This window comes from Cataglyphis hispanica, chromosome 4, assembly GCF_021464435.1.
Source record: "Cataglyphis hispanica isolate Lineage 1 chromosome 4, ULB_Chis1_1.0, whole genome shotgun sequence".
In the NCBI taxonomy this organism is placed as follows: Eukaryota; Metazoa; Arthropoda; class Insecta; order Hymenoptera; family Formicidae; genus Cataglyphis; species Cataglyphis hispanica.
The window spans coordinates 2158074-2171219 of record NC_065957.1 but is presented as its reverse complement, the minus strand read 5'-3'; the positions used below and the strand labels follow the sequence as shown (position 1 = coordinate 2171219).

The 13146-nt window shown below is 27.8% G+C and overlaps 3 protein-coding genes across 5 annotated transcripts; 2 read left to right on the top strand and 1 right to left on the bottom strand.

Annotated features, from left to right (window-relative positions):
- Nucleotides 1-313: 313 nt before the first annotated feature.
- LOC126848611 (eukaryotic translation initiation factor 2-alpha kinase 1-like) lies at nt 314-3646 on the top strand. 2 transcript variants are annotated; one of them, XM_050589620.1, is made up of 9 exons: nt 314-729; nt 1247-1414; nt 1496-1652; nt 1761-2137; nt 2315-2502; nt 2636-2812; nt 2891-3052; nt 3143-3280; nt 3403-3646. In XM_050589620.1, the coding sequence occupies exons 1-9, from the start codon at nt 660-662 to the stop codon at nt 3643-3645; spliced, it is 1680 nt and encodes a 559-aa protein (XP_050445577.1). In that variant the 5' UTR covers nt 314-659; the 3' UTR covers nt 3646. The 2 variants fall into 2 exon arrangements, with proteins under 2 accessions (XP_050445577.1, XP_050445576.1); XM_050589619.1 differs by having other exon boundaries at nt 2213-2502.
- LOC126848616 (divergent protein kinase domain 2A-like) lies at nt 3647-6107 on the bottom strand. The gene is made up of 4 exons (XM_050589628.1): nt 5477-6107; nt 5016-5316; nt 4742-4872; nt 3647-4624 (listed from the first exon to the last, which is right to left on the bottom strand). The coding sequence occupies exons 1-4, from the start codon at nt 6098-6100 to the stop codon at nt 4430-4432; spliced, it is 1251 nt and encodes a 416-aa protein (XP_050445585.1). The 5' UTR covers nt 6101-6107; the 3' UTR covers nt 3647-4429.
- LOC126848606 (protein phtf) lies at nt 5232-12084 on the top strand. 2 transcript variants are annotated; one of them, XM_050589607.1, is made up of 17 exons: nt 6655-6785; nt 6957-7096; nt 7206-7417; nt 7497-7683; nt 7755-7891; nt 8018-8120; nt 8198-8416; nt 8742-8809; nt 9009-9178; nt 9254-9390; nt 9506-9815; nt 9892-10120; nt 10192-10287; nt 10368-10511; nt 10620-10715; nt 10788-10953; nt 11159-12084. In XM_050589607.1, the coding sequence occupies exons 1-16, from the start codon at nt 6745-6747 to the stop codon at nt 10935-10937; spliced, it is 2439 nt and encodes an 812-aa protein (XP_050445564.1). In that variant the 5' UTR covers nt 6655-6744; the 3' UTR covers nt 10938-10953; nt 11159-12084. The 2 variants fall into 2 exon arrangements, with proteins under 2 accessions (XP_050445566.1, XP_050445564.1); XM_050589609.1 differs by lacking the exons at nt 6655-6785; nt 11159-12084 and adding an exon at nt 5232-5343 and having other exon boundaries at nt 10788-11152.
- Nucleotides 12085-13146: the final 1062 nt, after the last annotated feature.

The following is a 13146-nucleotide window of genomic DNA, read 5'->3' as shown; positions in this document are numbered from 1 at the left end:
ACTGGCTGCACTAGTTCAGAGTTTATCTTTTTTTTCTAATATGGAGAGAAAAAGATAAACTCTGAATTAGTGCAGCCGGTTTAGCTAAAACGAACAGACCCCGTATTTCGAAGAAACAAGAGACTACGGTCGGCTGTGGTCAGGAAAATGCTAGAAATGCTTCGAAGCATTTGATTAGCCAATCAGGATAAAAAGAGTAAAGATTTCTTTATTCTGATTGGTTAAGTAAATGCAATGCTTTGAAGCATTTCTAGTGTCTTTTCGATTGTAGCCTACATCGAATGCACGCATGCGCGAAAAAAAGCTTATGAGAAAACTGGGATCCCTAGTCCCTAACGTTCGACGAAGGAAAGTTCCAGAATGTTCGCAAGCGTTCAAACCACTTGTATGTCTTGGTATAATGTCAAAATACGCGAAACCGCGCGTTGTCTCACCTCGATATTCGCGAATCTTAAAGATCGCTCATCTAAATACACATTTCCTAAATACGGCTGCTATAAGGATTTCGCGGGAGATTAGGTTAGGTCAGCAATCGGGGAACGTGTACGAACGTGACAATTTGCGATTCATTTGCAGTCTGGTAGGAAACGCGCTGTAGTTTGCTGTCAACGTTAGGAAGCTCTCGAGTTCAAAAAGAATTTAAATCGATATTGGATGAAATGGCAGAGAATACAGAACGAACAAATCATCCTTGGAATACTCTGACGACCATAACTACGTTCGATCAGGGTATGTTTTATATATATATATATATATATATATATATATATATATATATATAATGTAATGTATATAATTGTATATATTGTATAAATCGTGTACTACTGATCATCTTTTTTTTTTCCAAAACACTTGCAAAGTAACAGTTATCCAAACAAACGAGTTGTTTGTTACGTTTGAATTATTTATTTTCGAAAATATATTATCTTAAAATTTGTATTTTACAGGAAATATGAAACGTAAGTTTCAAAGGGAAAAAAGTATTATTATCAATATAAAGAAGATTTTTTACATTTTTGATGTAATCTTTCTAAAACGAATAATTCATTTAAATGTGAAAAAGGAAATCTTAAGAGAATGTCATTGTAATGACTTCTAATATATTTTTGTTATATTTACATTATATCATGCATTGTATTACGAATATTATCAAAAATTTAAGTGAATTAGAAGTTTTTATAATTTTTACGATCAAGAATACAAAAGAGAAATGAAATTTAAAAATCTTAACTTTTTATGAAAATAGGTAGTAACATGAACTCGACCTTTTATCTAAATAATAATACTGAAAATTCAACCAATGGACAACTCACACAAGTAAATTTTTCCTTTGGTGTCATAATTCAATCTCTTGTAAAACAGATATGTTTTACATTAGAAAAGGATAAAGCACGCAGAAATAAATTATACCATGGTAACCACAATTTACAAAATTTTTTTCAGATATATACAGAAATATTTATAATAAAATTATTAAAAAATAATATTTTTACAGCTATATGTGAGCAACTGCATAAATTACAAATAATTGATAGTTCCTATAATATGATGGAATTTGAGAAACTAAGAAAGAAATATGAACATGCTCTTTATCAATTGATCAAAATTGCACATTCTGCAAATGGAAGTGAAAATCCTTTATGTACATTTAGGTACATATTATAGTGTTTTATATACTTACAAATTTTTGGGATGTAATATATTGTAATACCCAATATATATTGTAATACAACATTAATATTATTCGTTTTTATACACAGTAGCTTGTCTGAAATGTCTCGTTATCGCCGGGAATTTCGTGAAGTAAGCTTTATTGCTAGTGGAGGATTTGGTGAAGTTTATAAAGCACAACATCGTCTCGATGGTATCGATTATGCAGTTAAAAAGATATCTGTAACCCCTAGGCATGCAAATACTTTAAAGCAACATCTGAATGAAGTAAAGACATTGGCTAAATTAAATCATCCGAATATTGTTTCCTACAAAGCAGCTTGGATTGAAGTAGCAACAATTGAAGTGCCATCTTTTATTTCCTCATCATTGACAGATCATAAATCACATAAGTCACATACCTCAGATGACACAGAAGAGTCTAAATCATACAATTTGCAGTCTACCAAGGATTCATACAGTAACGGTAATACTCTATACCTTAACATGATAATAAATACATTCAAGTATATCACTTGATAAAAAAACAACTTATTATTAGTGAAATGGCAAGATAGAAAATGTGAGAGCGCTGGTGATTTTAGAATTAGTCAAAATGTTAGTAAAAAATTTGAGAAACTGAATTCATCAATTGGCATTATAGAAAAGCGGATAGTCGAAGAAGCTATTATAGCAAAACATATCGAGGAAACCAATTCAGATATAGTATCTTTCAGAAATAGCAACAAAAATAAGAATTTAAATCAAACTGAAGATAATACTAATCATACCGATCATAATTTGTATGAGGAATCCACCAGCCAAGAAGTATGCACATATACTTCCAATGAAGTGAGTAGATAATATGATATGAAAATCAATAAAATATTATGATATTTATGACATATTGTATTATTTTTTAACAAAGATACATGTATATTTATATCCATAGATTTTAATGTTTATTTTGTGTTATTTATCCTAGTATCATCAGTATATGATTTTGTACATTCAAATGTCCTTGTGTGAGCAAACACTTGAACAATGGATGCGTGGTAGAATAAATGTATCACCTGAACCAATGATTAAAGAAATATTGAAACAAATTCTTTGTGGAATCGACTATATCCATTCCCAAAATGTCGTGCATCACGATATAAAAGTAAATATGTTTATTTTAATTAATGTTAAGTGGTAATATTATATATTTATGAAATATAATAGAATGTCTATGTTACAGCCACGTAATATATTCATTTCGACATCGGGACACCTTCAAATTCAATTGGGTGATTTTGGTTTAGCTTGCCCATTAAAGCCACAAGGAAAAAAAAGTCATTCTGCATGTGGTACTCATATGTATGCAGCACCGGAACAGCTACAGGGGAAATGTGATCCAAAGGTAAATGTGTGAATAAGAAAAAAAAACTGATGAATATAAAAACTTAATATAAAATACTTAAATATAAATTTAACATTTTTGTATTTGTAGAGTGATATTTATAGTGTAGGAATTGTTCTCGTTGAACTTTTAATTCCAACACAAACTCAAATGGAATTAAGCTCTATAATTCGTTGTTTAAAACATGGTAATATACCAACAGGCCTTCCTACAAAGCGACATAAATGGGTAAATCTTAAATTGAATTATCTTTATTATATTTTATTGTATTACATTCACATTTATATTTTGTTACATTTACATGTATATTTTATGTTATATCTAGATTGTTCTTTTTTTTTTTTGCTTAGGCACAAATGATCATACAAATGGTGCAAGAGGATCCTGTCAAACGACCATGGACAAAAGAACTTTTGCAGAATTTAAAAAAAGACGAGGATATGACAATAACTGAACTGAAAGCTACTGTTGTGATATTGGAAAATGATATTCACGATAAGGATAACACAATTCAAGAGTTAAAGGAAAAAATCGCATTATTAAAAAAAGAAGTTAAGAAGCTAAAAGACTCATCTGAAGATATAATAGAGTAGACTGCTATTAGAAAAAAATAAAAGACGCCGACGGTAATTATAATTTTTTTCACTCAAGTCTTTTATAGAAAGTAATAACTCATAATTACATACATGATAAAATATAATCAATTCTTAAATATTTGCAGATTCAAACTTTCTAATTCAGCTTTTTCAACTGCCATGGACGCACAATTCATTTGTATAGAATAATTTTTATATTATTTACATTTTCCAAGTATTGATTATTTACATTGATCAGTAAGCTCAGCCAATCTAGTTTTAATTATTAATTATTTGACATTATTAAATATTAACTATCTGAAGTTGATGAAACAAGACTGTAAAACAACAACAAAACAATTACAATAGCATCTATTAGATAAATTAAACAAAGTATGCAAAATCGTGTTATGTACTATAAAATATATTTTTTATTGGTACTATGTGTATAGTATTACATATGTACAAACATTTTTACTATATTTATTAAAATTTATATACGCAAATATATTTGAATATGTCAATTATCATTAATTCTTATAAATATAGAAATATTGAAATAATAAAAAATAATATAAAATTTAGCTTTTTTATAAGCTTAATCATGATCATTTTATTTGTAATTTTATTTCTTATTATTAAGAAACTATTTATTATGATAAGAGACTATTTTTTGATCATTGAAAATTATTAATATAAAAAAATTGTAAAATATTCTTTAAATATAAAAAAAGAACCATAAATTTGCATTATTTCACATGTGCAATGTGATTCTTTAAGCTTTTATTTCATTATATTCATATTAAGACAATTCTAAAATTGTATCCAATGATGTCTTAAGTCGCTGACCGAAAAATATCCTAGAATTGGTAGAATTAGGAATGGCACATTGTTGCAACAAATATTCAATATTTGGATACTGCCGTTGAATATTAATAGGTACATCATGAAGAAATCCACCAGGAAATAAATTTTCATTTGTTGAATCTAACAATAGCTATAATTACAGATTTTCTGTTTCAGATATATGACAAATATATTTGTATACTATTTTTATAATACTCGTGTAAAAAGATATAAAAAGATAGATTTATTAATAAAATAAATCAATTACCTGACAGATTGCATAATAATTATGATCGCTTAGATGATGATTACAAATATCTTCGGCGGAAAATGCAAAACAATTAGAACAATCAAAATGCATCATGTTCTTTTGTAATTTATGCCATTCTTCTGGTATGCCTACAAATTAATATTATTATACAAATGTGATATATATAAACTTGATTTCCCTATCTCAAATTAATATATATATATAATGTGTGTGTGTATTAATAATATCACGTTATAAATGTTTTTGTAATAGAAAAAAATTTTTATTTTACCTTCTAAAGAAATATTTTTATCAACAACAATAATATTTTCTAAATCGATAAATTTTGCTATATTTTTATAATCAACAGCAATATTATCGGCTGATACATCTGTTAAATAAAAACCAAATTTTTCATTTTTAAAGGTGAACATGTGAGCGGCATTTAAAAGACTCGATGTTATTTTTGCTCTCTGAATCCAAGATTTATCATAATAATCTGAAAGTGGTGGACCAATATATTCTTCGATAATAATTCGGCCACATGCTCCAAAATATTTTGGCACTGGCCATCCATTTTCTGCGGTCAATATCTGAAAGAAATATTGAAATAAATTGAGGTATATAATTGCATCCAATTGTTTATTGAAAAAAATTGTAGATAAACATTATTTACAATATATAATTTATTTTTTATAATTTAATATCATCTATATGAATTATAAACTTTTGTGTTTTTACTTATGAATTTACCTGAAGGATTAATGGCTCTGGGTTTAAAGAAACCATTGTCCAGAGATTAATTAAATGTTGTGTAGGATCAATATGTTTATTGTTAAGATAAACGTTATAAAATAAATCATCCAAATGTTGTATTGTTGGACAAAGTCTCAAACGACTAGAGTCGTCTTTAGAAAAATTGGAGGTAATTGTTTCTTTGATATGATTATCAAAATCTCCTATATACTTATCCAATAGAACATTCATACAAGGATATTCCAAATGGAGTTTTTGACACAATGCAATGTCAAATGCTTTTAATTCAGAAGATTGTGCCAATTTTTTCAGCACCACCTTGCTTTGATTATATGTTGCAAAGAACACATTTTTAACATCAATTAAGTGAGAAACTATTGTATTAAGATCGTGCCATAAGAGATTTATTTGATGAATATTATGACACGCAGAAACCCCGTAACATACTGGACACTTATGTTGTTCCGTCAATTGTGTTACAGAAGGATATAAACTTTGTATAATGATATCTATTCTTAAAACAAGAGCACAAATGCCAATAAATAACAATATTCTCCATTTTTTAAATTTAAAAATATTACGTATATACAATATAGGATCATGGATCCAATATATAATCATGTTTTACTTTGATTGTTTTTTCTGTGGATATGCATCGTACATTTTTTTGAAATGCATTTACAGATTGTATTTCTTAATTGATCACACACGATCAATTACGATCACGTAGAATTGATAACATCATTTATAATGTCATAAAACACTGCTAGGTCTGCTAGTGATATCGGTGCTGTCACCTGAAATTTATTCGCTGTCTGTCAACCGCCATCTTCAAGGAGAATCACAACAGAAGAGATCGCCATCTTTTTTCTCCATCCCTCAAAGGTTTCAAATCGAAAGACGATGATATTACGGTATATTCCGTCCATCTCCATCTAGACTCTAGAGTAGATCTATGGATTGTGCTTTGTTGTGTGTCAAATCGTTTTGCGATCAATTCCAGTCAGTCCGATTTCTTTTAACGCTGACAGATGATGATGCGAAATTATTGAAACAGTTCTTTACACGAGCCGAGTACTGAATAAAATTAAAAATTTATCTTAGCACTCGATATCGTCGAGATACAATGATACAATATTGTTTCAATATTGCTTATATCATATAATATTCCAATTTCGCATAAAAATTGGCGAAAAATTGCATTTTGTTCCTTCTCAAATCCTCATATATTTGGTAACCAACAAGTATTATTATCGAATATTTCAATGCGTTTAATGAATATGGGACTCAACGAAATGGTACATTGGTAAGAAATATCGATTGTCATCAAATTAATTTAGTTTGACATTTTATCATCAAGCTCTGCGTTTGATTTGAATGCTAAATTAATATCAAATCAAAAGTAGAATATTTAGTAAATATATATAAAATAGTATAATATAAAAGATCAAATAATAAATTTAAAAAATTCTTTTAGGTATCAAAAAAAGATTGGTACATATGATAAACAACAGTGGGAAAGAACCATAGAACAATATATTCTCGATGGACTTACGCATATTCCAATGAGAACAGCAAAACTTAAAACAGAATTAATTGATGTCGATCTTGTTCGTGGTATGCTACATAGATTTTTGCAACTATATATATATATATATACACAGAATATTATTTTAGCATTCTTGATAAGCATGTATATTCATCTGTGATATATTAATGTATATAGGATCTTCATTTCCAAAAGCCAAACCAAAGCATGGCTTGTCAACAGTAGCTTGTCTAGCGTTTCAGCGACTATTGTTTCTTCCTTTATATAAAAAATGGTGGATACAGCAAACAAGTTATCGCATCTTCCTGTTTTTTTTATTACTATATAGCTTGCAAGTGATCAATCTCTCTTTGTATTACATTTATACAAATAGAGAAAATGAAGCAGAAGTATGTAAAATTGTTGATATTTTAGAGTATTAGAGTGTTGCATTACTGTCCATTTTTATTGTCACATATTTGTTTACAGATTGTATCTATGTCAGAAGTATTAGTACCTGTCGTTATGATGTTTGTTCTATGTATTGTTCATTCCCATATTGTATCAACACATTCAGGTCCTACTATGCTATGTAATCAATCTAGACAACGAATAACGAGACGCTCTCGACATGTCAGATGCAGAAACGGAAAGTCCAGGCATAGACAAAATTTACGTAAGTATGTAATAGTACAAAAATATTAATTTATTTTTAATAAATTAAAATGGAATAAATCTTCATTAAAGGAATACACAAGGATTCAAAATCTTCTCAAGATATTGTGTCTGAGAAGGCAAGTACAGGAAGTGAAGAAGTATTCACTGCAGTAAGATTTGCTAAAAAAGTGGTGATTGAGAATTCTTCAATTATTAATCAGGCTCAAGTGAGTACTGATTGATTCAAATTCAAAATCAATTCAAATTGATATTTTGAAAAACATGTCTGTATATGTATATGTATACACACACACGCGCGGGCGCACATATGTATATATTTTCTATTGTAACAGGAATCTGCAAATGCTCAAATAGTATTTGACAAAGAGGCAATAAGTACAACTGGAGAGAATTCCAATTCTCCAAATGAAACCTCAGCTAATCATGAACAGCCAGGTAAGAGTATTATTATTATCCTGCAAATTTGTATATTTTGAGATTCAAATATCTAAATTTTTTTATAATTATAATAGATAATATACCAGAAGAACATGTGGCTAATATACATCAAGATGACGATGGCTTTGAGAGTTTAAATGGTAATGTTTCTAGTGATAATGACAAAGTAATAGGCCGTGGAATGGTGCAAGGAAATAGATCACGGCAAGGTGTAGCGCAACAAAATAAAGACCGCATGTCATGGTCGGAAGATAGCACCAGTCAACAAGTTTCACTCCCACCAAAATGCTCAGGTTTGAATTACAAGTACACGCTTGTAAAATAATTTATAACTTATTAATTTTGCAAAATTAATTATAAAGTTTATTTGCTATTGAATTCGTGATGACATATATAAAAGTTATAAAAACATAATTTTTATTAAGTTTGAAAGTGTATATTTAGTGCTTCTTTTGATTTTAGGATTCATATAAATATCCTATGAAATATATAATTGAAAAGTCTTTTCATTTGTTTTTATATTTAGTTGCATTTTGAACCGCTAACACGCTTTAATCTTTGTTGGAAAGGTAAAAAATGGAGTAATAGCTAAATCATCGTTTTCCACTTTCCACGCAGCACCCGACCCATTAAAAAATGATGACAAGTTTACGGATAGTAAAAGCAATATTCACAACAGTATTGAGGTACTCTATGTTTTATTTATTTTTAGATTTATATATTTTAACATTATTCAAATACTACTTTTTTACAATTGCACTTATCTCTTAAATAAGCCAATTCTAGATAATTTTTTTGTTTTATATTATATTAAGAGATATTTAGTTTATATTTTATGCACATAGTATTATTTTATTGATTCTGCTAATACTATTAATTTTCAAGGAGAAAAATGCGCCATCAAAAGTATTGGGCTCAAGAGAGGCACGGCAGCAGTGTGAAAGTGAGGAAGAAGGCGAGTGCGAGGAAGCTACAACGCATCATCTCACAGAGGCAACAACTTCAGCTACAGAATGGATGGGAGTAACAACCAATAGCGACGACTGTAGTTACAGGTGAGATTTAAATTTATTTCTTTAATGAATTTTTTTTGATTATATAATTTGTTGGGAAACGCGAAATGATTGCAGCTCAGAACTCGGTGAATCTGATTTAGCCAGTGAGACTAATCTTAATTATGGAGAATTTGTGGAACATCCTTTTTCTTGGGAATTTGAATTGCCACCTTCTATATTACTGAATTCTACTTGTACATCATCTGATCGTGGTTAGTAATGACAAATACATTGCATGTATATATAATTATGTGGTTCATATTCTATATATATATAATAAATTGATATAGATTTGATAGCCTCTAATTTGTATCATTTTGTTTATAGTTTCATGTACGATTTGGACGCGACGTGATATCAAGAAAGCCGAGTTATCAGTGTTGGACATCAGTTCAGCAATCATCGCCAGAGTCGAATCTATGCCGGAGAGTATGAATTATTTTTATGGTGGTCTGATACTTAGTATCGCATTATGTCTAATACCGTCAATAAAACGACTGAGCGATCATATAGGATCAGATAACATTAGTAATGTGTCTGTCAGCTTATTACCAAGTGATATGATTCAAGTAAACTTGGAAACTTATACCGATGTTTTGTGTAGAATAATTGGTATAGCATTTGGAAGCACTTTCTGGTAAGAGAGAATATCTCGCTAAAATATGACATCTTATTTTAAAATATCTAGATCTATATCTATCTTTTTTTTTTAGGGAACGAACACTGGTAATTATTTCGACGTTCGAGCGACTTATGCTGTCATGCTTTTTATTTTTCTTACTCGCAGTCGCGGAACGCACATACAAGCAGAGACTTCTATACGCTAAGTTATTCTCTCATTTAACGTCTTCTAGACGTGCGCAAAAATCCGATTTACCACATTTTCGCTTGAACAAAGTGCGCAACATAAAAACATGGCTGAGCGTTAGATCTTACCTAAAAGTAAGAATAAACATTAACGTTTTAAAAACTATAATTGCATATGTCTGATATTGTACAATTTCGCGTTTTAGCGAAGAGGTCCGCAACGATCTGTGGACGTTATTGTATCAGCGGTATTTATCGTTACGATATTATTGTTATCATTCGTAAGTTTGGAATTGATTAAAGTAAGTATATTTCTCACAGATTTTTTTTTTTTATATTTGCTTTTACATTTTTTCTCTCAACAGCATAAATCATATTTTAGGATCTTGAAAGTCTGCACTCGCGATATAATGTCGAAGCATTATTTTGGAGCTTCTCACTTGGAATATTTATATTACGATTTATGACATTAGGAACAAAAATCAACAAGAAGTACAGAAATCTTTCGGTTTTGATAACCGAGCAAGTACGTTTTACAATAATATACTTGCATTTTTATTCTAGATTTTTTACAGTCGCTCTCTCATACAAACACATTTAAGCATTATAATTATATTTCCGATACAATTTTCAGATTAATTTATATTTGCAAATTGAGCAAAAGCCGCATAAGAAAGAAGAACTTATGGTCGCGAATAGCGTATTGAAATTAGCAGCTGACTTGATAAAGGTATGTGTTTCTATTGCAAGTTTGATAAATGGCTAATATAAATATTAATTAATCCAATGGGGTGTTTTATAGGAATTAGAGAGTCCATTCAAGATCTCTGGGCTCTCAGCTAATCCATATCTATATACTATTACTAAAGTAGTATTACTATCAGCACTCTCGGGAGTACTGTCGGAACTGCTCGGTTTCAAACTCAAGCTGCATAAAATAAAAATAAAATAAAGCAATATAAGATATAGTATGCATCAACAGTTACATATATATTATTTGTCAATTTTAGATTGCCTTTTGAATTTGAATTTAATTTCTGTTCTTAGTGAACATTGACAGTTAAATTGCTTTAGCTTATTAAATTTTGACATTATATAGAAGAAAATCTTATTTAGCTAGTCAAATTGATAATAATTTAATATAAGAATACTCGAAATACTTTTCTTTTTCAGAAATTAAACAAAGGAAACTATATAATAAAATTTAATGAACGTTTACTGAAAGATAAATTATATGTATATAATTTCAAGTTTAATATATTTGAAAAAAAAATGAGTTTATTATAACTATCTTCCTAAAGTTGGAAGATTATTGAATTAATAAAATAGTAAATATATTTAATTACATATTAAATTGATTTCTTAGTCAACTAATTTATTAAACTAATTTAATTTAACACTAAAGAAATAGATGGATTTTTAGTCATGACTGACAAGGCAATACATTTATTGTGTGCTATCAAAACATTAACTAGCCTATAACTCTCTTTTTGAGGTAGAATAGTAGTGATCATACTGTCACTTAATGGCATTATAGCTTGATATAATGTTTAATATGAAGTGTATAAAAAAATAATTCTTATACTTAACAAAATGTACAAAATATTTAAATTGTTTAAATAATGTACAGTGTAAATAGTAAAAATAACAATGATAAGAGCTCGAAAAATTACCTAGAGAATATTTTTAAAAAATTGTTTTATATTTTCAAATCATTAACATTTTTTTAAATATTTATATATTTTTTTTGTTTATTCTTACTATTCTAAATCTTATAATAAAATTATATTATCTAATTTTATAGTAATATTGTTATGAATGAAAAAAGTTCTATTTTCTATATTTTCTTGTATTTGTTTTGTAGTTTAACTTATCAGAGTTGGTAATATCTATTCAGGCGAGCATATTTGTCGATATGTTAATAATATGATTATGTTAATAATATACAGTCTAATCAGACAATTATATCACATATATCATTTAAGACAACATACAATTTGAATATTTGTGATCTGTTTTAACAAATATTTTAGGACATATTTAAAATATATATGTATAATTATATGTTTCAAGAATATATATAAAAGTTGAGAAAAGAATATATGTAAATAGCATATGTATTATAAGAAAGAGTATATGAGAAAAATAGTACCTGTGCAATAATTAAATTTGATGTAATTTATTTTTCAAATATATCTAAATACATATAACAATATACACACACATATGTATGTATGTATGTATGTATGTATGTGTGTGTGTGAAATAAAAACATTTACAAGAAAATTTCTTGAAATATTTTTTCAATACTCGAACTCGTGTCTTAAAATATATATGTATTTCAATTTGCAAATTAGTCAATTTTGTCAATTAGTCAATTTATTATATATATATATATATATATATATATATATATATATATATATATCTATGTACTCTCTTCATTATATTATGAATATAGAGTAAAGAAAGAAAATATATATCTTATTGATTAGATAAAATGGTCAAATATTTTAAAGGCTTTGATATATATGTATAAATCCATATGTATTCTTATGTAGAATCAAGTTTAATAACATGCATTATTCAAGCATTTAAAAATGCATTTTGCGCTAAATAATAAACTCTATATATTTTATTAATATTCTTGCGTGAATTAATTTAATAATTGATATGATAAAATGAAAATAAATTGAGGCACTAAAATAATATGCTAGTTTTTAAGAATGAAATCAATAATCATGAAATTGTCAAGAATAATGACTAGTTAAAAAGATTATTTCTTATCTACCATTACAATAAATTATATTTTCTGGGCCTCTGTTGTAAAAAAAAAAAAAGCGATGTACCTTTACATAAAGAAAGTAATTGTATGCGAAATATCACATTGAAATAAAGGAAATCCATAATTTACAATCATGATAAGAAATTCTTTTTTCTTCCCTTATTTTTCTCTTTTTAAAATTTAAGAACCTACAAATATTTAAAGAATTGCGTCACATGAAAATACAAAATTCAAAATCAATTATATAATATTTATCTTTATCATTGGATTAATAATCTCTTTTTAATGCAATCAATCATACATATAAGAAAAAAGACAAAAAGAAAAGAGATAAAAAATAACTTTATATAAAGTTATCACAAAATATATGTGTATT